Source organism: Coregonus lavaretus (genome assembly GCF_964263955.1).
Source record: "Coregonus lavaretus genome assembly, chromosome: 16".
Lineage (NCBI taxonomy): Eukaryota > Metazoa > Chordata > Actinopteri > Salmoniformes > Salmonidae > Coregonus > Coregonus lavaretus.
Genome location: NC_140003.1, coordinates 36,023,773 through 36,050,208, shown reverse-complemented (window position 1 = coordinate 36,050,208; position 26,436 = coordinate 36,023,773). Strand labels below are relative to the sequence as shown.

Genomic DNA, 26,436 nt, shown 5'->3' with positions numbered 1-26,436 from the left:
TGAAAATCAAGACTGAAATGTCAAAGTGGAAATTACAAACTTCAGAAGACTTTTCAACTTCAAATACACTACAAATTTAAAATGTCCTTATGCAGGAAAGTTATCCTGCAACAGGGTGATCGAATTATGATCCTGCACATATACAACACGTCTTCCTCCTATCACGTGTGTGGGGAAGCCTGCATGTGGATAGGCCATTGGCTGAGAATTCAGTCCGTCTCAAATTGAGAGAGTTGGTCATTTAGCCTTTATACTGTAGACAGCACAAGTAATAAACCTGAATTACTAATACAGTGGTTTTGTTGTATTCAACTTTTGAGGCGTTAATGTCAACTTAACCTAGGTCAAACAAATATAATTATTGTCATCTTCAACCTAGACCGTAAACAGGAAGTGAGAAGGCGCTCTGGAGACGAGGGGAGCTTTGGTGAGGAGGAGTGCGCTTCTCCGTGAGTGTTCCTGGATAAACACTTTCACTTGAAAGTCGCAGCTACATAATTGTTTTCTTCCAAGTAGTCATTGTGATATTAGTGCTCTCATGTCTTTGTAAGTAAGTCAGTCTTTCATACTTTATATTGCCTAAAAAAATAAAATAAAATAAAAACTGCAAATGCCCACCGACCGTAGGATAGGCTCGTGCTCTAGTGAAATTCACAGCTTGGATCGCTCACTGCTGCAGTAATAATTGTCATATTTTTTGCAAAATTTATTCACTGTTAAAATACAATGTTTTGGCTATTGCTACGTTTGTGAAGTGGACCACTTTGGGTCACTGCAATCATGGCCAACGTACAGTAGGCTGCAATACCACCTGCTTGTCTCTGTTCAGAGAACTGTGTCAAACGTTTACACAGAACTTTGGACCCGAGCCTTGGCATGGAAGTGTGTGTGTACGCGCATGTGTTTGTGTCTATGTTTTTGTGTCTGTGTGTGTGGCAATTGTGTCATAGACCATTGTTATTCTCACAATGGTAGGACCTGAATTACAGGTCCAGGTTCCAGTTGTTTCTCTCTCTCTCTCGCTCTCTCTGTCTGTCTCTGTGTTTGTGCTGTTATTCAGAACACTAACTAATTTCCTGTCTACATGTAATTTGAATCATATCACAAGGTGGCACACTGACATTTTTCAACATGAATGAAGTCCTAGATAGGGAGAGCACTGAAGACCAAGTGAAAAAAACGGTGAGAAAAAAAGGCATTTAACTACTCCATTAACATCAGTATGCATCCATATGCACGTTAAATTATACTTTTTGAGTGACATGTCCCCATAATGTGTGGGTAATGGTACTATGTAATTAACGCACATTAAACAGAGGCACTAAAAGGGTTGTGATTGGCACCAGGTCTTGAGCAGACCACCCCCACCAGCCTGGTCTCATAGACTAGACGTAACATAGTAAACATACACCAGAATAACCAAATTAGTATGATATGTTACGTTTGGTATGGTTACATAAGACATATGGTTACTTAATGCAAAGATGTAAATAGGGTGGTTGGTCGAGGTGGATGGGTAGGCGTCTAATGCAACCGTCTAGCAATCCAAAGGTTACGAGTTCGAATCTCATCACGGTCAACTTGAGCTAATTAGCAACTTTTCAACGACTTACTACTTCTAATCTACTTTGAAACTACTTGACATGTTAGCTAATCCTTCCCCTAACCTTAACTCTTTTAGCTAACCCTAACCTAAACCCTTTAACCTAACTCCTAACCTTAACCCTAACCCCTAACCCCTAGCCTAGCTAACGTTAGCCAGCTAGCAAACGTTAGCCAACTAGCTAGAATTCGTAACATATCATACGTTTTGTAAATTCATAACATATTGTAAGTTTAGAAAATTCATAACATATTGTACTTTTTGCAAATTCGTGACATACAGTACCAGTCAAACGTTTGGACACACCTACTCATTCAAGGGTTTTTCTTTATTTTTTACAATTTTTTACATTGTAGAATAATAGTAAAACATCAAAACTATGAAATAACACATATGGAATCATTTATTAACCAAAAAAGTGTTAAACAAATCAAAATATATTTTAGATTCTTCAAATAATATGCCATTTAGCAGACGCTTTTATCCAAAGCGACTTACAGTCATGCGTGGTCCCAGGGATCGAACCCACTACCTTGGCGTTACAAGCGCTGTGCTCTACCAGCTGAGCTACAGAGGACCACGAGATTAGCCACCCTTTGCCTTGATGACAGCTTTGCACACTCTTGGCATTCTCTCTACCAGCTTCATGAGGAAGCCACCTGGAATACATTTAAATCAACAGGTGTGCCTTCTTAAAAGTTAATTTGTGGAATTTCTTTCCTTCTTAATGGATTTGAGCCAGTCAGTTGTGTTGTGACAAGGTAGGGGGGGTATACAGAAGATAGCCCTATTTGGTAAAAGACCAAGTCCATATTATGGCAAGAACAGCTCAAATAAGCAAAGAGAAACGACAGTCCATCATTACTTTAAGACATGAAGGTCTGTCAATACAGAAAATGTCAAGAACTTTGAAAGTTTCTTCAAGTGCAGTCGCAAAAACCATCAAGCGCTGTGATGAAACTGGCTGTCATGAGGACCACCACAGGAATGGAAGACCCAGAGTTACCTCTGCTGCAGAGGATAAGTTCACTAGAGTTACCAGCCACAGAAATTGCAGCCCAAATAAATGCTTCACAGACTTCAAGTAACAGACACATCTCAACATCAACTGTTCAGAGGAGACTGTGTGAATCAGGCCTTCATGGTCGAATTGCTGCAAAGGACACCAATAATAAGAAGAGACTTGCTTGGGCCAAGAAACACGAGCAATTGACATTAGACCGGTGGAAATTTGTGAGACATGGTATGAGTGAACGGATGATCTCTGCATGTGTATTTCCCACCGTAAAGCATGGAGGAGGATGTGTTATGGTGTGGGTGCTTTGCTGGTGACACTGTCTGTGATTTATTTAGAATTCAAGGCACACTTAACCAGCATGGCTACAACAGCATTCTGCAGCGATACGCCATCCCATCTGGTTTGGGCTTAGTGGGACTATCATTTGTTTTTCAACAGGACAATGACCCAATACACCTCCAGGCTGTGTAAGGGCTATTTGACCAAGAAGGAGAGTGATGGAGTGCTGCATCAGATGACCTGGCCTCCACAATCCCCTGACCTCAACCCAATTGAGAGGAAAAGCAACCAACAAGTGCTGAGCATATGTGGGAACTCCTTCAAGGCTGTTGGAAAAGCATTCCAGGTGAAGCTGGTTGAGAGAATGCCAAGAGTGTGCAAAGCTGTCATCAAGGCAAAGGGTGGCTATTTGAATAATCTCAAATATAAAATATATTTTGATTTGTTTAACACTTTTGGTTACTACATGATTCCATATGTGTTATTTCATAGTTTTGATTATGATGTGGCAAAGTATTTCTGAGTTTTTGTAGAATTAAGATAGACTTTATTACATACGTAATAGTGCTGAGGTGGTTTGCAAAGCATCTTCCTTCTACCTCTCCGTTTATATAGTCATATTTACATACATTTTAGCTTAAAACCCCTCCCTCTTGGGTTCCCCCACCACTGTCTTCAGTTTCCCCCTCTTGACCGCTCCGCCCACTTCCTTAGTCTATGTTAGTGGCGAAATCTGACTTATATTCAGTGTGGAATCAATGATGGTACAATCAATCAAGCCCTTGTCATGTAAAAATAATCATGTTCAGTTTCAACTCTGTTCAACCCCGGCTCACCCTGGCTTGACCTGGAGATTGATTGTTGGACCTGGCAGGTCCACACTCAATCTCTCAAACATACCCAAACCCAACCCCTCTTTCCCCTCCCGTCATGCTGTAATTACTCATGTTTAGTCTGAACTCTGTTCAACTCTGGCTCCGTTTTCAGGACTTTGTCTGAGGAGAGAGGCAAAAGGCAACAGTCTGGTTTCAGTCTCTGATAAGGTAGGACAGCCGTGGATTTGGTAAGAGCGAGGAATTCGACCCGAGGCAGATCCCCATTTCACACACACAAACCCAGTGAAAGGAACCAATTAAAATATTGCCTAGCAACAGAGATGTACCCATGTTTAACACTGGCTCCGTGTTCATCATGTTGTGATTAACTTTGTTTATCTAAATGAAAAATCCTCATCAATGTCTTCACTATTATTCTACAATGTAGAAAATAGTAAAAATAAAGGAAAACCCTTGAATGAGTAGGTGTGTCCAAACTTTTGACTGGTACTGTATATTAATCTCAAATTGAATAGTCAGTAGTTGGTCTGATTGAAATAGATTGGATAGGATTTATTAGTAATAGTTTATCAAATCTATTCCATTCTCATTAGTAACAGTGCTGAGGGCTCTGTTATAGCACCTCCCTCAGGTCAGAATGAGTAAGGAGAACCTCAGCGACTGGCCCCTTTCCCATACCTCTGCAGAGGAGGAAGAGGAGGAGGAGGAAGATGATGGGGAGCTCAAGGTGTGTCAGGTGTGTGGAGATCGTGCTACAGGCTATCACTTCAACGCCATGACATGTGAGGGCTGCAAGGGCTTCTTCAGGTAAGTGAAACACACACACACACTCAAGCATTCAGTACTGTGTTAGCGTAAACAAGAAACTGACTGTTTGAGAAGGTTTGTGTTTTACAAATTAAGCGGTTAATACATTGTGGCCAATAGGTGCTCACTGGTGAGAGCACTAGATACATCTACTGAATTATGTCGATTATAATTAATGGTTGCTATATTTCTAATTAGGGCAAATCAAGTCTGACATTTTAAAGTGGAAATTACAAACTTTAGAAGCCTTTTTAAAGCTGCAATATGTAACTTTTTGGGCGACCTGACCACATTCACATAGAAATGTGAGTTATAGATCTGTCATTCTCATTGAAAGCAAGTCTAAGAAGTGGTAGAACTGTTCTATGTGCAGTATTTCTGTGCTTCCCGTTCTCAAGTTTCGTTTTTGCGTCTTTTATTTTAGGTTTTGTACACCAGCTTCAAACAGCTGAAAATACAATATTTTGGGTTATGGAAAATGTACAGTATATTTTTATTTACTGTATGTGTATCGTGTGCCTATGATGTTGTGCCAGGCGTGCCATGAAGCACCCCACTAAGTTCTGCTGCCCGTGGCAGGGTGTCTGTGTCATCACCAAGAACAACCGCCGCCAGTGCCAGGCCTGCCGACTCCGCAAATGCCAGTCCATAGGCATGATGAAAGAGTGTGAGTTCACACACTAACACACACACACACAAACGCCCATACACTGGATTACCATTGGCTTTTTTAACCTTTCTGTAGTGACATTTCCGTGATGCAGACCTGGGTTCAAATACATGTGTATTTAAGAATGTGTTATTGAAATACTCATATTCTGTGTATTTGACTATTTTCAAATAATGTGGTGCTGAATCAACTACTTCTACTAGAAGTATTTCAAAGTATTTTCAAATAATTTCCTATAAATAGGCTACTATTTGACTTATTTACAAAAACATTATTTCAAATAACGATAGGACCAATCAGACCAGGGTTCAAATGCATGGAGTATTTCAATATTTGTAATCAAATACATGCCAATACTTTCCAAGTATATTTCCATATATACTGAGTGTACAAAACATTAGGAACACCTTCCTAATATTTTGCCCTCAGGACAGCCTCAATTCGTCGTGGCATGGACTCTACAAGGTGTTGAAAGCGTTCCATAGGGATGCTTGCCCATGTTGACTCCAATGATTCCCACAGTTTTGTCAAGTTGGCTGTATGTCCATTGAGGTGGTGAACCAGTCTTGATATACACGGGAAACTGTTGTGCGTGAAAAACCCAGTAGCGTTGCAGTTCTTGACACAAAACGGTGTGCTTGGCACCTACTACCATACGCCATTCAAAGGCACTTACATTTTGTGTCTTGCCCATTCACCCACTGAATGGCACACATACACAATCCATGTCTCAATTGTCTCAAGGCTTAAAATTATTTAACCTGTCTCCTCCCCTTCATCTACACTGATTGAAGTGGATTTAACAAGTGACATCAATAAGGGATCATAGCTTTCACCTGGATTCACCTGGTCAGTCTATGTCATGGAAAGAGCAGGTGTTCTTAATGTTTTATGTACTCAGTATTCCAATATTCCAATATATTCAACTTATTTTTCGAACTTAAAAATGTATGTGAAAGTAATTGAAATAATTGAAATAGTATTTGAACCCAGGTCTGCCGTGGTGACAAAGCGTTTTACTCTGTTGCCATAGTGATCATGACAGACGAGGCTGTAGAGAAGAGGAGGAGTCAGATCAGGAGGAAGAGGATGGTTGAAGAGCCCCTCCTCTCGCCACAACAGGAAGCTGTCATACAGGAACTGGTCAACACCCATGAAAAGACCTTTGACATCACCTTTTCCCACTTCCAGTTCAGGGTGTGTGTGTGTGAGTGTGCGTCCGTGCATTTGTGTTTTGTGTCCTGTGTTACATATCGGGTGGATGATATCTGATTGAGTTTGTGTCTGTTTCAGCCCATCGACAGAGACCTCAACCCCATGTCTGTGTGGAATCAGACTGCCAGCGGGCAAAGTGCAACACTGACTAGAAGAATGGATAACTTGTCGTCCTCTTACTCCACTTCCACCCCCACCAGCTTCTCCTCTTCCTCCTGTTCTTTTGAGGGGGAGGAAAATGAGAATGAGAAGGAGGACAGGAGTGATAGAGGGAAGAAAACAGTTTTCACCACTCTGCCCCATGTAGCTGACCTTACCACCTACATGATCCAGAACATTATCAACTTTGCCAAAGGACTCCCCTCCTTCAGGTGTGTGTGTTTGCATATGTGCGGGATTGTGTATGTCCCCCCTTCTCTCTCTCTATCGCTCTCTTACCTGTGTGTGTGTGTGTGTGTGTGTCTGGCAGGGCCCTGGCCATAGATGACCAGATCTCTCTGTTGAAGGGGGCTATGTTTGAGATGATGCAGATCCGCTTCAACATGATGTTCAACGTCAAGACGGGCATCTGGGAGTGTGGTCCCCTGACTTACTGCATGGACGACGCTGTCCGGGGTGAGTTAAGCTTCATACTGCCTACATAGCCAAACCTACATACATAGCAAAGCTGCTGTGAATACCGAGTCCCAAAGTTGGACACAGTGGTATTGCAGCCTAACGAGATCTAGAGGCAGAATGTCTTGCATTGACGGCCCATTATAAAGTAGTCACACAGTTCATGGCTGAGAGGGGTGACTTACTGCAGGTTAATGAGCTGGTTGAAGTGAAACAGATGGCCTCTCCTGGTCTCCATGGAGCTCACTATGGAACCTCTCTAACGAGGAGGAATAGAAGAGAGGGAGGTATGAAACATTTGCATTGGTGGTAGGTGGAGGTGGGCAAAATGAAGGAGAGGAGAAGAAGAGGTGATGAATAGAGGAGGTGGAGGAGAGGTGATATGGAGGTATGAGGAGAATAGAGAAGGTGGAGGAGAGGGAGGTGTGTCAGCAGGTTTAGTTATCTCTGGTGGGAGTTGGAGGAGAAGGAGAGAGAGGTGTGTCAGCATGTTTAGTTATCTCTGTTGGGAGGTGGAGGAGAAGGAGAGAGAGGTGTGTCAGCATGTTTCGTTATCTCTGGTGGGAGTTGGAGGAGAAGGAGAGAGAGGTGTGTCAGCATGTTTCGTTATCTCTGGTGGGAGTTGGAGGAGAAGGAGAGAGAGGTGTGTCAGCATGTTTAGTTATCTCTGGTGGGAGGTGGAGGAGAAGGAGAAGGAGAGAGAGGTGTGTCAGCAGGTTTAGTTATCTCTGGTGGGAGTTGGAGGAGAAGGAGAGAGAGGTGTGTCAGCATGTTTAGTTATCTCTGGTGGGAGTTGGAGGAGAAGGAGAGAGAGGTGTCAGCAGGTTTAGTTATCTCTGGTGGGAGGTGGAGGAGAAGGAGAGAGAGGTGTGTCAGCAGGTTTAGTTATCTCTGGTGGGAGGTGGAGGAGAAGGAGATAGAGGTGTCAGCAGGTTTAGTTATCTCTGGTGGGAGGTGGAGGAGAAGAGGGAGGGATGGAGGGAGAAAGTATAATGATTTCTGTAGGTAAGTTAAAGTGTTGTATGCATGGGGGCTAGGGCCCAAGGTAATTGGGGGCCCAGGGTCCATTCTCACATCTCTACCGAGAATGAGAGGAACAGTAGCAGAGAAAATGATAGAGGAAGATAAGAGGCTGAGGTCTGTAGACCTTCATGGGATATTATTGGCTCTATTTTGTAGCTCAGCTACTGGTTGACCAAGCCCTGACCAGACTACACAACATAATTACATTCCTGGAATAACGACCTTCTCTAATACACCTGTTCCAACTCACAGAGATCCTATCTTGCTTCTTCATTTCTGTTTCCACACTCATCTGATGATGGACAGCTGCAGCTTTTCTCAGACCAAGCACCTGTGGTCGGATCATTGTCTGGGCACCTTGTGTCTACACCTGGCAGTAAAATGCATCAAATGTATCTTATGTATGCATTGTGATTGGATTACATTGCCATGTTACAGCCACAAGTTCATATCACATGCCAAGTGCAGTAAGGCAGAATGTTGTGGGGCAGAATGATTGGGTCTCACCAGATATAGGCACAAAACTGATCACCAGATGCATGTTCTTTTTAATTTTATCCAAATAGATTATTGTACTTTTATTCTAATAATTCAATGCCCTCTAATACAACACCAGCCATACAATGTATTCTACTATGGAGGTAAAACAGTGACTTAAGTGTACAAGCATGAAAAGTATGATTTGCACATGTCAAATATGAGTTTCACCTGAATAATGAGTTTTGTAATTGCTAAAAATATTTGCAAGCATGTAACTTCTTTTGAGAATAACGGCAACAACACTTGCAAGCGCATAACTTGATGTGTGAATAAATTCAATTAGATTTGCAAGCATGCAACAACATTTGAGAATGAATGCAACTCATTTACTAAACTTGCAACTGGTGAATATTTTTAGGTGAATCAAAACTACATTTGCCGATGTCAAATCTGTGCGCTCAGAGGTTTGTCACTAATTTAGCAACTAACCTCTGCCAAAAGTTTGTAGTTGTAAAAAACTATTCTGCAAGCAAGCAGCAGAGAAAAACACGAGCTCTGGTGGACTGGGATTTTTCTTCTGACCAATCAGTTGAGGTGTTATCCTTGTTGAATGTGCTTTCACATTTCACAGGGTTCCAGTCTGGCTTGCCTGTATCTAGTGGTTCTTACATTGTGTAACAGAGCAATAGGTCTAGCTATGTACTTGTCATTTGAGACTAAGATTAGTTTAGAAAATAGTTTGCTCTATGTATATTTGGTGTGTAGTTGGTTGGCTTTCCTAGTTAGCAAGCTGAGCTCTCTGCTCAAGTTGGCTAACGTTAGCTAGCTTGCTAATAATGTTTTGAGAAGAACAGGCTAGCTTCCTGTAGAATCAAGACAAGAAGGGATGGGGAAGAAGATAAGCTAGATGTGCAGTTGCTTCATCTGGCTGATGCAGTGCCCAGGTGAGATGAGAGCTAACTGCTACAGTGATTAAATAGGTGAGATCTCCGGGGCCTATTTTAACTTAGTCTGGCCCTGGACACGACCTTTGCCTTTTTTCAGTCCTCAACAAATCTATTTTGTTTATGAAAGTTATAGCGATCATAGTCATCATATGTTTTATATAAACACTATTTTGTGTGTGTGTATATATATATATATATATACACACAGTGCATTTGGAAGTTATTCAGACCCCTTGACCTTTTCCACATTTTGGTACGTTACAGCCTTATTCTAAAATGGATTAAATCGTTTTTTTCCCTCGTCAATCTACACACAATACCACATAATGACAAAGCAAAAAACAGTTTTGTATTGTTTGTATGTATTAAAAATAAAAAGCTTTTACATAAGTATTCAGACCCTTTACTCAGTACTTTGTTGATGCACCTTTGGCAGCGATTACAGCCTCAAGTCTTCTTGGGTATGACGCTACAAGCTTGGCACACCTGTATTTGGGGAGTTTCTCCCATTCTTCTCTGCAGATCCTCTCAAGCTCTGTCAGGTTGGATATGGAGCGTCGCTACACAGCTATTTTCAGGTCTCTCCAGAGATGTTAAATCAGGTTAAAGTCCGGGCTCTGGATAGGCCACTCAAGGACATTCAGAGACTTTTCCCGAAGCCAGTCCTGCGTTGTATTGGCTGTGTGCTTAGGGTCGTTGTCCTGTTGGAAAGTGAACCTTTGCCTCAGTCTGAGGTCCTGAGCGCTCCGGAGCAGGTTTTCATCAAGGATCTTTCTGTACTTTGCTCCGTTCATCTTTCCCTCGATCCTGACTAGTCTTCGCCACTGAAAAACATCCCCACAGCATGATGCTGCCACCACCATGCTTCACCGTAGGGATGGTGCCAGGTTTCCTCCAGACGTGACGCTTAGCATTCAGGCCAAAGAGTTCAATCTAGGTTTCATCAGACCAGATAATCTTGTTTCTCATGGTCTGAGAGTCTTTAGGTGCCTTTTGGCAAACTCCAAGCGGGCTGTTATGTGCCTTTTACTGAGGAATGGCTTCCGTCTGGCCACTCTACCATAAAGGCCTGATTGGTGTAGTGCTGCAAAGATGGTTGTCCTTTTGGAAGGTTCTCCCATCTCCACAGAGGAACTCTGACACTCACTACCGATTTCCAAACTGCCTCAGGAAGCAACTTCAGCACAATATCTGTTCGTCGGGAGCTTCATGAAATGGGTTTCCATGGCCGAGCAGCCGCACACAAGCCTAAGATCACCATGCGCAATGCCAAGCGTTGGCTGGAGTGGTGTAAAGCTCGCCACCGTTGGACTCTGGAGCAGTGGAAACGCGTTCTCTGGAGAGATGAAGCACGCTTCACCATCTGGCAGTCCGAACGGATAAATCTGGGTTTGGCAGATGCCAGGAGAACGCTACCTGCCCGAATGCATAGTGCCAACTTAAACGTTTTTTGGATGAGGAATAATGGTCTGGGGCTGTTTTAACGCTACAGCGTCCAATGACATTCTAGATGATTCTATGCTTCCAACTTTGTGGCAACAGTTTGGAGAAGGCCTGTTCCTGTTTCAGCATGACAATGCCCCCGTGCACAAAGCGAGGTCCATACAGAAATGATTTGTCGAGATCGGTGTGGAAGAACATGACTGGCCTGCACAGAGCCCTGACCTCAACCCCATCAAACACCTTTGGGATGAATTGGAACGCTGACTGCAAGCCAGGCCTAATCGCCCAACATCAGTGCCCAACCTCACTAATGCTTTTGTGGCTGAATGGAAGCAAGTCCCCGCAGCAATGTTCCAACATCTAGTGGAAAGCCTTTCCAGAAGAGTGGAGGCTGTTATAGCAGCAAAGGGGGGACCAACTCCATATTAATGCCCATTATTTTGAAATTAGATGTTCGACAAGCAGGTGTCCACATACTTTTGGTCTTGTAGTGTGTATATATATGTATACTGTATACTGAATATATGTATACTGAATATGTATATACACACACACACACGCTGTAGACTTTTTCCATTGTAATCTACATAGTGGTCCTCTGTAGCTCAATTGGTAGAGCATGGCACTTGTAACGCAAGGGTAGTGGGTTCGATCCCCGGGACCACCCATACGTAAAAATTTATGCACACGTGACTATAAGTTGCTTTGGATAAAAGCGACTGCTAAATGGCATATTGTTATTATAGTGAAGATATAATAACTGTAGAAAGAAAATCAAATAGCACTTTTGCCTATACAGTGAACTGCTGTTGGCTAAAGCCACATCGTGCACTAAATCCAGAATGTGTTCATGTGGATCCCAGGATGTACTGTATGTTAATACCAGGTGTAATACTAATGGGGTCAGAGAGACAGACAGAGACAGTTGCGTGACAGAGTTGACATCATTTCTATGGATGCTGATGTTTGTGTCAGAATGTGCCCAACCCGTTCTTATTACCAACCAGTATGTGGTCCTCTGTAGCTCAACTGGTAGAGCCCGGCGCTTGTAACGCCAAGGTAGTGGGTTCGATCCCCGGGACCACCCATACACAAAAAAAAATAATAATATGTATGCACGCATGACTGTAAGTCGCTTTGGATAAAAGCGTCTGCTAAATGGCATATTATTATTAAATAGAGGAAGCTCAAATTGGACTCAGGCTTCTGCTGAGTCTGCTTTCCTTTGAAGTGGATTCAATCCCAACGTCTGGTGCTTGAATCAAATGTTTTTCTGTCTACAGTTGTATATCATTAGGCTGACTGGCCAAACTAGCCACAGTTTACCAGCACTGGTAGTCATTGTTCCATAGAGACAAGTCTCTGAGCTCTACAACTGGCGAAGATACATGGAGCCAGATCTTTACTCGCCTGACTAGCAGCCTCATTGCTGCTGCTAATTTATTGCCGTCGCTATTAAAAGCTGGTAATAAGAATATCATAAGAGCCTTATGTTTTATTTTCACTAAGCCCTGGGGGACTTTAATGAGCCCCTCCCATTTCAACAGGTCTAGACCCAGGTCTAGCCCATCTGTTTGTTTACGTCTCCATGGCTGTGTTTACACAGGCAGACAAATTCTGATATTTTGCCCAATTATTGGCAAAATAACTGATCTGATTGGTCAAAAGACCCATCATTACATTATAGATAGAATGCTGTGATGAGGGCAGCAGCCTCCTTGTTACCGTTGCCATTGGGTACCGGCAGGAGAAGCAGCTATAGGATATCTGATGTTTTCCAATCTGGAAAAGTGGTGTCCACTTGAAAGGAAATAATTGGCCAATCAGTGACCCCTTGTAACTGTCAGAGTATCAGGATAATGTGATGAAGGTTTCTCATGTAAACAAATAAGTAGAGTCAAGTTAAATATAATCAAGGTAGATGAACAGCCTGGTGAGGTTACACCATGGTCAACTTTAATTTGAGCCTGTTGTCCTGTTATTACTGGATGTTTCTGGGGTTCCATGTAGCCTTGTCCTTGACCTAGGTGTTAATGGATGTGTTGGTAGAATAGATAGAATGCTGTGATGAGGGCAGCAGCCTCCTTGTTACCGTTGCCCTCCATTTGGCAAATCTGACCATAACTCTATCCTCCTGATTCCTGCTTATAAGCAAAAACTGAAGCAGGAAGCACCAGTGATTCGGCTAATAAAAAAGTGGTCAGATGACGCAGATGCTAAGCTACAGGACTGTTTTGCTAGCACAGACTGGAACATGTTCCGGGATTCTTCAGACAGCATTGAGGAGTACACCACATCAGTCACTGGCTTCATCAATAAGTGCATCGATGATGTCGTCCCCACAGTGACCGTACGTACATACCCCAACCAGAAGCCATGGATTACAGGAAACATCCGCACTGAGCTAAAGGGTAGAGCTGCCGCTTTCAAGGAACGGGACTCTAACCCGGACGCTTATAAGAAATCCCGCTATGACCTCCGACGAACCATCAAACAGGCAAAGAGTCAATACAGGTCTAAGATTGAATCATACTACACTGGCTCTGACGCTCGTCGGATGTGGCAGGGCTTGAAAACTATTACAGACTACAAAGGGAAGCACAGCCGCGAGCTGCCCAGTGACACAAGCCTACCAGACGAGCTAAACCACTTCTATGCTCGCTTCGAGGCAAGCAACACTGAAGCATGCATGAGAGCACCAGCTGTTCCGGACGATTATGTGATCACGCTCTCCGTAGCCGATGTGAGTAAGACTTTTAAGCAGGTCAACATTCACAAGGCCGCAGGGCCAGACGGATTACTAGGACGTGTACTCCGAGCATGTGCTGACCAACTGGCAAGTGTCTTCACTGACATTTTCAACATGTCCCTGACTGAGTCTGTAATACCAACATGTTTCAAGCAGACCACCATAGTCCCCGTGCCCAAGAACTCTAAGATAACCTGCCTAAATGACTACCAACCCGTAGCACTGACGTCTGTAGCCATGAAGTGCTTTGAAAGACTGGTCATGGCTCACATCAACAGCATAATCCCAGAAACCCTAGACCCACTCCAATTTGCATACCGCCCCAACAGATCCACAGATGATGCAATCTCTATCGCACTCCACACTGCCCTTTCCCACCTGGACAAGAGGAACACCTACGTGAGAATGCTATTCATTGACTACAGCTCAGCATTCAACACCATAGTGCCCTCTAAGCTCATCACTAAGCTAAGGATCCTGGGACTAAACACCTCCCTCTGCAACTGGATCCTGGACTTCCTGACGGGCCGCCCCCAGGTGGTAAGGGTAGGTAACAACACATCTGCCACACTGATCCTCAACACGGGGGCCCCTCAGGGGTGCGTGCTCAGTCCCCTCCTGTACTCTCTGTTCACCCATGACTGCATGGCCAGGCACGACTCCAACACCATCATTAAGTTTGCCGACGACACAACAGTGGTAGGCCTGATCACCGACAACGATGAGACAGCCTATAGGGAGGAGGTCAGAGATCTGGCCGTGTGGTGCCAGGACAACAACCTCTCCCTCAACGTGACCAAGACAAAGGAGCTGATCGTGGACTACAGGAAAAAAAAGAGGACTGAGCACGCCCCCATTCTCATCGACGGGGCTGTAGTGGAACAGGTTGAGAGCTTCAAGTTCCTTGGTGTCCACATCACCAACGAACTATCATGGTCCAAACACACCAAGACAGTCGTGAAGAGGGCACGACAAAGCCTATTCCCCCTCAGGAGACTAAAAAGATTTGGCATGGGTCCTCAGGTCCTCAAAAAACTCTACAGCTGCACCATCGAGAGCATCCTGACTGGTTGCATCTCCGCCTGGTATGGCAACTGCTTGGCCTCTGACCGCAAGGCACTACAGAGGGTAGTGCGTACGGCCCAGTACATCACTGGGGCAAAGCTCCCTGCCATCCAGGACCTCTATACCAGGCGGTGTCAGAGGAAGGCCCTCAAAATTGTCAAAGACTCCAGCCACCCTAGTCATAGAGTGTTCTCTCTGCTACCGCACGGCAAGCGGTACCGGAGTGCCAAGTCTAGGTCCAAAAGACTTCTCAACAGCTTCTACCCCCAAGCCATAAGACTCCTGAACAGCTAATCATGGCTACCCGGACTATTTGCACTGCCCCCCCACCCCATCCTTTTTACGCTGCTGCTACTCTGTTAAGTATTTATGCATAGTCACATTAACTCTACCCACATGTACATATTACCTCAACTACCTCAACTAGCCGGTGCCCCCGCACATTGACTATGCAACGGTACCCCCCTGTATATATAGCCTCCCTACTGTCACTTTATTTTACTGTATATATAGCCTCCCTACTGTCACTTTATTTTACTTCTGCTCTTTTTTTCTCAACACTTTTTTGTTGTTGTTTTACTCTTACTTTTTTGTTTAAAATAAATGCACTGTTGGTTAAGGGCTGTAAGTAAGCATTTCACTGTAATGTCTGCACCTGTTGTATTCGGCGCATGTGACCAATAAAATCTGATTTGATTTGATTTGGTATAAAACAGTGTTCCCTTTTGTCTGTAGGTGAGGGTTACTAGATTTATTTAGTTCCTTTATCAAATCACATGACTGTAGAAGATCATCATCACCCTGTCAATCTCGATCTCTCCCTTTTACCCCATCCCCCACACTTTCTATTTTTTGTCAATAATTCTCTATCTGCTTACACACTACACCTTCTCAATTCTCTGTACTGCATCTCTCTCCTCCCTCTCTCCTCCCTCTCCCCTCTCTTTCCTCCTTCCCTCTCTCCTCCTACTCTACCTCTCTCCTCCGTCTCCCCCTCTCTCCTTCCTCTCCCCTCCCCCTCTCTCCTCCCTCTCCCCCTCTCTCCTCCATCTCCCCCTCTCTCCTCCCTCTCCTCCCTCCCCCATCTCCTCCCTCTCCCCTATCTCCTCCCTCTCCCCCTCTATCTCCTCCCCCTCTCTCCCCCTCCCCCACTCTCCCCCTCTCCCCTCCTTCTCCCCCTCTCTCCTCCCTCTCCCCGTCTCTCCTCCGTCTCCCCCATCTCCTCCGTCTCCCCCTCTCTCCTCCCTCTCCCCCTCTCTCCTCCTATCTCCTCCCTCTCCCCTATCTCCTCCCTCTCCCCTATCTCCTTCTCCTCTCTCCCTCTATCTCCTCCGTCTCCCCTCCCTCTCCCCCTCTCTCCTCCCTATCCCTCTATCTCATCCCCCTCCCCCTATCTCCTCCCTCTCCCCCATCTCCACCCTCTCCCCCTCTCTTCTCTGTCTCCCCCTCTCTCCTCCCTCTCCCCCTATCTTTCCCTCTCCCCCTCTCTCCTCTGTCTCCTCCCTCTCTCTTCCCTCTCCCCCTATCTCCTCCCTCTCCCCCATCTCCTCCCTCTCCCCCATCTCCTCCCTCTCCCCATCTCCTCCCTCTCCCCCATCTCCTCCCTCTCCCCCTCTCTCCTCTGTCTCCTCCCTCTCTCCTCTATCTCCTCCCTATCCCCCATCTCCTTTCACACCCTCCTCATCCCCACTCCTTTCCATATCTCCCTCTTTCTTTCTTCTCCCCTTCTCTCCCTCCCTCTCTCTCTTACTCCCTTCCCTAATTCCCCTATCTCTGTTGTAGCTGGGTTTCAGCGCCACCTGCTGGACCCTCTGATGCGGTTCCACTACACCCTGAGGAACCTACAGCTGCAGGAGGTGGAGTATGTTCTCATGCAGGCCATCTCCCTCTTCTCTCCAGGTAATGATGTGGAAAATTTCGTCCTTATACTAATCAAAGAATCAAAGTATTTCAGAGTTTTTGTAGAATTAAGATAGACTTTATTACAAATACAAAGCTGGGGTGATTTGCAAAGCATCCTCCCTTTTCACCTCCCAGCTCTCAGTTTATATAGTAATTTTCACATACATCTCCGCTTAAAGCCCCCCCTTTCTTGGGTTCCCCCACCACCATCCTCAGTTTCCCCCTCTCTACCGCTCCGCCCACTTCCTTAGTCTATGATAGCGGCTAAATTAGAATTTTATTCAGTTTAGAATCAATAGTAGTAAAATCAATCAAGCCCTTGTCGTGCAAAAATAATCATGTTCAGTTTAAACTCTGTTCAACCCCGGCTCACCCTGGCTTGACCTGAAGATTGATTGTTGGACATGACAGGTCCACACTCAATCTCTCAAACATACCCAAACCCAACTCCTCTCTCCCCTCCTGTCATGCTGTAATTACTCATGATTAGTCTGAACTCAGTTCAACTCTGGTAGCGCTCCCAAGACTTTGTTTGAGGAGAGAGGCAAAAGGCAACAGTCTGGTTTCAGTCTCTGATAAGGTAGGACAGCCATGGATTAGGTAAGAGCGAGGAATTCGACCCGAGGTCAAATCCCCATTTCACACAGACACAAACCCAGTCAAAGGAACCAATTAAGTTATTGCCCAGCAACAGAGAGTACCCATGTTCGTCATGTCTGTGATTAACTTTGTTTATATAATAGTTTACTGAAAAAATCTTCATCAGTAACATTATGCCACACACACACACACAGACTCATTACCACGCTCTGACTTTGCTGCGTCCTTCCTGCTTTCAATACATTCCAGTGCTGTCAAACACTGGATTTTCCTGGTTTTATATATATTTCCACACTATGAGATTGGAATAATACTGTGAAATTGTGAAAATTATGATAATGCCCTTTTAGTGTAATAGCTGTTTGAAAAGACTGCCTGAAATGTTCAGCTTGTTTTGGTGGGATGGAGTTTTGGCCTAATAAATTGGTTAATAGACCAATAAGAAAGAGAGTTCCTCTGCAGCTCAGCTGGTAGAGCACGGCGCTTGTAACGCCAAGGTAGTGGGTTCGATCCCCGGGACCACCCGTACACAAAAAAATGTATGCACGCATGACTGTAAGTCGCTTTGGATAAAAGCGTCTGCTAAATGGCATATTATTATTATATTATATAACAGCTAGTTTTCAGTTTTCCCCTCCCTACTCAGAACACTCCCAGACAGTCCTAGCTAAATTATCGCTTGAGAAATGTCTCTTTGCTAAGAAGCTATTTTGTTTCTTTTTGACCATTTCTTTTAAAACAATTACAGTATGGTCCTTAATGTTTTTTATTGTATTATTATTTTTTATTTTTTTAATGGGGGTAGATCAGCTTTAATATTGCAGATAGATTGTAACTTCCATGAATGTAATTGTCTGCATCACTTCCAATCCCCCATATGTTTTTCTTCCTCGCAAATATATATACACTACCGTTCAAAAGTTTGGGATCACTTAGAAATGTCCTTGTTTTTGAAAGAAAAGCCATTTTTGGTCCATCAAAATAACATCAAATTGATCAGAAATACAGTGTAGACATTGTTAATGTTGTAAATGGCTATTGTAGCTGGAAACGGCAGATTTTTAGTGGAATATCTACATAGGCGTACAGAGGCCCATTATCAGCAACCATCAGTCCTGTGTTCCAATGGCACGTTGTGTTTGCTAATCGAAGTTTATCATTTTAAAAGGCTAATTGATCATTAGAAAACCCTTTTGCAATTATGTTAGCACAGCTGAAAACTGTTGTGCTGATTAAAGAAGCAATAAAACTGGCCTTCTTGAGACTAGTTGAGTATCTAGAGCATCAGCAATTGTGGGTTCAATAACAGGCTCAAAATGGCCAGAAACAAATAACTTTCTTCTGTAACTCATCAGTCTGTTCTTGTTCTGAGAAATGAAGGCTATTCCATGCGAAAAATTGCCAAGAAACTGAAGATCTCGTACAACGCTGTGTACTACTCCCTTCACAGAACAGCGCAAAATGGCTCTAACCAGAATAGAAAAAGGAGTGGGAGGCTCCAGTGCACAACTGAGCAAGAGGACAAATACATTAGAGTGTCTAGTTTGAGAAACAGACTCCTCACAGGTCCTCAACTGGCAGCGTCATTAAATAGTACCCGCAAAACACCAGTCTCAACGTCAACAGTGAAGAGGCGACTCCGGGATGCTGACCTTCTAGGTAGAGTTGCAAAGACATAATTTTCCTCCTTCCTTTGTGAAGTGCACCAGTCCCTCCTGCAGCAAAGCACCCGCACAGCATGATGCTGCCACCCCCATGCTTCACGGTTGGGATAGTGTTCTTCGGCTTGCAAGGTCCCCCTTTTTCCTCCAAACATAACGATGGTCATTATGGCCAAACAGTTCTATTTTTGTTTCATCAGACCAGAGGACATTTCTCCAAGAAGTACGATCTGTCAATCCTTTGGTCCTTAAATGAAACTCATATACTTTTTTATTTATCACAATTTTCTTTAACCAATTATGTCCTTTAATGCAGGGCCGACAGACAAGTTCCTTACTTTTTCCCCCTTCCACTTTCCTCTTCCATTTTTGCGGTAATGCCGCAATTATTTGGTTGTAATTTTGGGTAGGGCAGACATTTCCTTTTGTTTTTGTTAGCTGCATGTGCGACATAACTCCACCAGTCCTACCTATGACATCATTTACAAAGATTATACCTTTATTTAAAAAATATATATATTCAGTTTAACCACAATATTTGTTGCATTATTTGTTCTGTCGTTTCTGGAGGATTAAATTGAAATTGCAACCAACTTTCTATGGCTTGTTTTAGAAATACTGATATTTGGGAGATTATTTCCTTTTCAAATAACTGAAAGTGAGAGGTTGAAAGGGAAAAAGGCCATTCTTGAACATGGGGTGAGACAATCTTACTAATTTGCTAGAGAACCAGTTTGGATTTAAGTATAACTTTTGTATGATTGAAGCTTTTAGTGATAGGTCTAATGCTTTAATATTTAATAATTTCTGTCCTCCGAATTCATATTCATTATATAAATAGGCCCGTTTAATTTTGTCTGGCTTGCCATTCTAAATAAAATTGAATATTATTTTCTCATATAATTTTAAAAAAGTGTTTGCTAGTCGTAAGCAAGACCATAAGCAAATAGGTAAACTGGGATAATACTAAAGAGTTAATCAGGGTGATTTTTCCACAAATAGACAGGTATTTACCTTTCCATGGTAGCAAGATCTTATCTATTTTTGGTAACTTTCTATTAAAATGTATTGGAGTGAGATCATTTATTTCATGTGGGATATGTATTCCGAGTATATCCACATCACCATCAGACAATTTTATGGGTAATCTACATGGTAATGTAAAAATGTAATTTTTTTGTGATCCAATACGTAATATAGTACATTTATCATCATTTTGTTGTAATTCAGAGAGGTTAGAAAATGTATCTAGATCCTCTATGAGGCTGTGGAGGGATTCAAGTTGTGGATTTAAAAGAAAACATGAATCATCAGCATACAATGACACTTTTGTTTTTAAGCCCTGGATTTCTAATCCCTTGATATTATTGTTGGATCTCATTTTAATAGCTAACATTTCGCTGGCCATAATAAATAGATATGCCTATAGTGGACAACCTTGTTTTACTCCTCTTGACAGTTTAAAACTTTTGGAGAAATAGCCATTATTTACTATTTTACACCTAGGGTTACTATACATGATTGTAACCCATTTTATAAGGGATTCTCCTAAATTGAAATGCTCCAGGCATTTATATATAAACTCCAGTCGTACTTTATCAAATGCCTTTTCATAGTCTGCTATGAATAGCAGGCCTGGTTTCCCAGATTTTTCATAGTGTTCTATTGTTTCCAGTACTTGCCTTATATTATCTCCAATGTATCGTCCATGTAAAAAACCTGTCTGATTAGAATGAATAATGTCCGACATTACCTTTTTAATTCTATGCGCAATACATTTTGCTATAATTTTTGCATCACAACACTGAAGTGTAAGGGGCCTCCAATTTTTTTAATGGACTGGATCTTTATATTTCTCACGTGTATCCTGTTTCAGTAATAATTAAATCAGACCTTCTTCTTGAGTGTCTGATAATCGACCATTTACATAGGAGTGGTTAAAACATGCTAATAACGGTCCTCTGAGTATATCAAAAAAGGTTTGGTATACCTCGACTGGTATGCCATCCAACCCTGGAGTTTTCCCGGACTTAAAGTCTTTAATTACATCCAGAAGTTCCTCCTCTGTAATTTCACCTTCATATGAGTCTTTCTGTATGGCTGTTAATTTTACATTATCAATAGAAAACAAATCCCTACAATTAGCTTCAGTTAGAGGAGATGGAGGCGACTGAAACGAAAACAGTAAGGTCCTTAATTGTTACCCATAAATTATTTGATATTGAGATAAAAACGGCTACATTAGACCTTTAAGTACATTTACACTTGTGAAGAAAGACTGTTGAAATTAGAGTTTAAATTATAAATTACTTTGTGAGACAGTGGTAGTTGGCTCCCCAAATGCTTATGTGGTTGAAAATGTTGTGTCCTGATTGGCAGATCGTCCGGGTGTGATCCATCATGGTGTGGTTGATGGTCTGCAGGAGAAGGTGGCTATCGCACTGAAGGTCCACATCGACTCCAAGAGGGCCAAGCCTGAGAAACAGTGAGTCTGTCTAAATATTGGATTTCATTGAGACATGAGACGTGTCGTAAGGCATGACGTTGGATAATGTGCCTAGTAATGCTCTGTCTTCATAGTGACCTCCTGTCCCCCTGTCCCTGTCCTCCCTGTCCCTCCAGCCTGCTGTACCCTAAGATTCTGGCGTGTCTGACAGAGATGAGGACTATGAATGAGGAGTATACCAAACAGGTACTGCAGATTCAGGACATCCAGCCAGGCAACTCATTTGACCCACTCATCCTGGAGGTGGTCAGCAAGGACTCCCGAGCAAGGACCCCCAGCAGGGACACCTAAATCACTTTCCGACAGGTTTCAACAAGGACACCTAGGGAGAATCTCAATTACATACTCCTCGCATCTTCTCTCCTCACCTCCTTCTCAAAACCCATTGGATGAGAAAGCCAGAGGTCCCTCCCCTCTGACCTTCTCTTCCAATGGGTTTTGAGAAGGAGGCGAGGAGAGAGGACACAAGGAGTATGCAATTGAGAAAAGGCCCTAAATCACTTTCAGACAGCTTAATCCACCATCCTCAGCCAGATATACAGGATGGATGCCTAAATAATTGTGACAGGCATCAACAGAGACATCTAAACAAAGGTTTCAAAGCCCTGTAAAACTGCCTATGTGGTGACTGAATCATGCATGATGAGGGAATAGGACATTTTCCCTCTCAAGAATTTAGCTTTTATTGTATTCAAAATATATCACTACGTCTGTGAAAATGACCCCAAAAAGAGCTATACAGTGGGGGAAAAAAGTATTTAGTCAGCCACCAATTGTGCCAGATCTCCCACTTAAAAAGATGAGAGAGGCCTGTCATTTTCATCATAGGTACACGTCAACTATGACAGACAAAATGAGGGGAAAAAAAACAGAAAATCACATTGTAGGATTTTTTATGAATTTATTTGCAAATTATAGTGGAAAATAAGTATTTGGTCAATAACAAAAGTTTCTCAATACTTTGTTATATACCCTTTGTTGGCAATGACACAGGTCAAACGTTTTCTGTAAGTCTTCACAAGGTTTTCACACACTGTTGCTGGTATTTTGGTCCATTCCTCCATGCAGATCTCCTCTAGAGCAGTGATGTTTTGGGGCCGTCGCTGGGCAACACAGACTTTCAACTCCCTCCAAAGATTTTATATGGGGTTGAGATCTGGAGACTGGCTAGGCCACTCCAGGACCTTGAAATGCTTCTTACAAAGCCACTCCTTCGTTGCCCGGGCGGTGTGTTTGGGATCATTGTCATGCTGAAAGACCCAGCCATGTTTCATCTTCAATGCCCTTGCTGATGGAAGGAGGTTTTCACTTAAAATCTCACGATACATGGCCCCATTAATTCTTTCCTTTACACGGATCAGTCGTCCTGGTCCCTTTGCAGAAAAACAGCCCCAAAGCATGATGTTTCCACCCCCATGCTTCACAGTAGGTATGGTGTTCTTTGGATGCAACTCAGCATTCTTTGTCCTCCAAACACGACGAGTTGAGTTTTTACCAAAAAGTTCTATTTTGGTTTCATCTGACCATATGACATTCTCCCAATCCTCTTCTGGATCATCCAAATGCACTCTAGCAAACTTCAGACGGGCCTGGACACGTACTGGCTTAAGCAGGGGGACACGTCTGGCACTGCAGGATTTGAGTCCCTGGCGGCGTAGTGTGTTACTGATGGTAGGCTTTGTTACTTTGGTCCCAGCTCTCTGCAGGTCATTCACTAGGTCCCCCCGTGTGGTTCTGGGATTTTTGCTCACCGTTCTTGTGATCATTTTGACCCCACGGGGTGAGATCTTGCGTGGAGCCCCAGATCGAGGGAGATTATCAGTGGTCTTGTATGTCTTCCATTTCCTAATAATTGCTCCCACAGTTGATTTCTTCAAACCAAGCTGCTTACCTATTGCAGATTCAGTCTTCCCAGCCTGGTGCAGGTCTACAATTTTGTTTCTGGTGTCCTTTGACAGCTCTTTGGTCTTGGCCATAGTGGAGTTTGGAGTGTGACTATTTGAGGTTGTGGACAGGTGTCTTTTATACTGATAACAAGTTCAAACAGGTGCCATTAATACAGGTAACGAGTGGAGGACAGATGAGCCTCTTAAAGAAGAAGTTACAGGTCTGTGAGAGCCAGAAATCTTGCTTGTTTGTAGGTGACAAAATACCTATTTTCCACCATAATTTGCAAATAAATTCATAAAAAATCCTACAATGTGATTTTCTGGATTTTTTTTCTTCTCAATTTGTCTGTCATAGTTGACGTGTACCTATGAAGAAAATTACAGGCCTCTCTCATCTTTTTAAGTAGGAGAACTTGCACAATTAGTGGCTGACTAAATACTTTTTTTTCCCCACTGTACATTGTTTTTGTATTGTGTGCTTGCTGGTATATATTTCTTTCATCATTCAATTATGCATATTGCCAATGCAAAATGATTGTCAGAGACTCAGACACTTGTTTTTAAAACACTAATGCAAAATCATTACATGATGTGCGTTCAAAGGGATTCACCTGTCCCCTATGGTTCTACAGAGGTTTAAGGAGTGGTTTTGTTTTCTGTGAAAAACACTCTATGGCTGTTGTAATCTCTTTCCTTAAATCTGGTAAAGTGCCTCCTTAAGTATGAGACAAAATCAATCTAGTACATATCAATTTATCCTCATCGCAGAAATGTCACAGGTGAAAAGAACACAGTACAATCAGAATCTAAATGTGATATACATCATCTTATATGTATTGTTAACGTTACATATGATGCAGGTACCTGTATTCTGGGTTTTAGTGTATTTGTGTTTTTGCCATGTGACGTGAATGTTAGGTTGTGTTTTTTTCTAGACATGTACAGACATGCACATGTGTGTTTGGCTGTGTGAGCGTTGGGTCATGGTTGTCGTTGGTGTTTTCTGCCATAAATGTCACGGCTCAGGAGAAGACCCAGATGCAGACAGTTTCGAAGTAACAAAAGTTTATTACGAAAACGGGGTCAGGCAAACATCAGTAGAGTATGGCGCTTACAAGGGTTTTGGGTTTGATTCCCGCTGGGGCCACCTATATGTAAAATGTATGCACGCATGACTGTAAGTCGCTTTGGATAAAAGTGTCTGCTAAATAGCGTACGTTATATTAGCAGCAGTCTACTCGCATGCATTTTTTTAATGACCGGTATACACCCACACCATTCCAACACAGAAAAATGCTTTTTAACATACGTAATATTGTAATTAATTATAGGTCATATTTCATAGAAATCTGGAAACACTGGACAGTTATTTTAAGCTCTTTTGTTGGAAACAAGCTATCAGGAAGCTCTTTGTATGTTAAAATAAAAGTTATACATTTAAATTGTTATATTAGCCTGAAGTGCTCTCTTGTATCAAACCCTCAAATAAAGAGGAATCTAAGTTTGACTATAACAGAAGCATGTAGAACAGGGGTGGGCAACATGCGGGCCGGAGCCCATTCAGTATGTCCCGCGGGAGGTTTGAGTCATTTGGAATATTATTATTATGGGTTAAAAAACACTTCAGGCCACTCTTGAACACCTAAAACTAGATAGAAAGTATGTTAAAATTATAATGGACCTATACGTCTTCAAATAACTGCCCTTCTGCTTGCCCGCAAATTGCTTTTGACGAACAAATCCATCCGAAAGCAATCCTCCCCTGAATTTTGAAATCCCTTATTGCCAAACCCTGATGTAGATTGTGTGGCTGGATGAAGTGGATGGGCAGTGGCCTCATGTGGCCAGTCATGTACTGTAGTGTGTTGTTTGTCATAGCCTGCTGTTCTACTGTATATACTTAGCTCTACACCAGATGTCACAACAGGGCAAGAACACACACAGACACACAGGCAGAGGTCAAGGCTTGTTCATTTCCACGCTATCTTACTCTTTATTTAATGCAAATGACAGTACCAGGAAACCAGGGAACTATTCCTCAGGGCACGCAGGGGGAAGTATTTACAGGGGCGAACATTTAGGATACCTTCACAGAACAAAAAACAAACATTTAAAAATGAAATAAAATGTCACAAACGGAGGCATTCAAGTAGTAGTGGTATAGTTATACAGTTAGCTTTTCGTCGTCTTCTCTTATTTGTTCTTTAAAACCAGTTAGCATATTCTTCTGCCACGAGTGTGTGCGATGCCATAGTCGGTATATTATAGTCCACTATCCTTTCTTGTTTTTTTTGTTGGCAACTGTTTGAAACGGTTGTGGTGTGGATTGACATGGTGGGGGGGACATGATAAACCCCTCAGACCACAGAGGGATGGAGGGTGGAAAAGAGAAGAGGGGTGTAGAGAATAAGAGAGATACAAGGTACTGCATTACCTCTGAGGATGGCTTGTCACAACATCAATATCATCAATTGGCTTAATGGCTTTGATACCAGAAGCATCATTTTGACTGAATACATACTGTACTCTAATGTATGTCTATGCTATGTTGACACTGTTGTCCCAAAAGGCTATCCCCAAACCCCTACCCTAGTGTGTGTGTAAGTGTGTGTGTGTGTGTGTGTAAGATATTTCTGCACCTAGTGAATCCATAAAAACTATTGATTAAAATCAAGCACAGACTTTTCTTCAAACCGGGACAATAATCTTGAACTGTGTATATATATATATATATATACAGTTGAAGTCAGAGGTTTACATACACCTTAGCCAAATACATTTAAACTCAGTTTTTCACAATTCCTGACATTTAATCCTAGTAATAATTCCCTGTTTTACGTCATTTAGGATCACCACTTTATTTTAAGAATGTGAAATGTCAGAATAATAGTAGAGAGAATGTTCTTTCATCACATTCCCAGTGGGTCAGAAGTTTACATACACTCAATTAGTATTTGGTAGCATTGCCTTTAAATGGTTTAACTTGGGTCAAACATTTTGAGTAGCGTTCCACAAGCTTCCCACAATAAGTTGGGTGAATTTTGGCCCATTCCTCCTGACAGAGCTGGTGTAACTGAGTCAGGTTTGTAGGCCTCCTTGCTCGCACACACTTTTTCAGTTTTGCCCAC

The 26,436-nt window shown here is 42.8% G+C and overlaps 1 protein-coding gene across 11 annotated transcripts; it reads left to right on the top strand.

The window, feature by feature from the left end:
• Nucleotides 1-244: 244 nt before the first annotated feature.
• LOC311143933 (nuclear receptor subfamily 1 group I member 2-like) lies at nt 245-21,779 on the top strand. Of its 11 annotated transcripts, none has more exons than XM_084179819.1 (10): nt 245-449; nt 1,109-1,182; nt 4,356-4,543; nt 5,080-5,210; nt 6,247-6,410; nt 6,507-6,799; nt 6,898-7,043; nt 16,533-16,649; nt 21,293-21,398; nt 21,536-21,779. In XM_084179819.1, the coding sequence occupies exons 2-10, from the start codon at nt 1,132-1,134 to the stop codon at nt 21,708-21,710; spliced, it is 1,371 nt and encodes a 456-aa protein (XP_084035945.1). In that variant the 5' UTR covers nt 245-449; nt 1,109-1,131; the 3' UTR covers nt 21,711-21,779. The 11 variants fall into 11 exon arrangements, with proteins under 11 accessions (XP_084035945.1, XP_084035949.1, XP_084035941.1 ...); XM_084179823.1 differs by lacking the exon at nt 1,109-1,182 and adding an exon at nt 3,888-3,943 and having other exon boundaries at nt 245-546; XM_084179815.1 differs by having other exon boundaries at nt 245-546.
• The last annotated feature ends 4,657 nt before the right edge of the window (nt 21,780-26,436 follow it).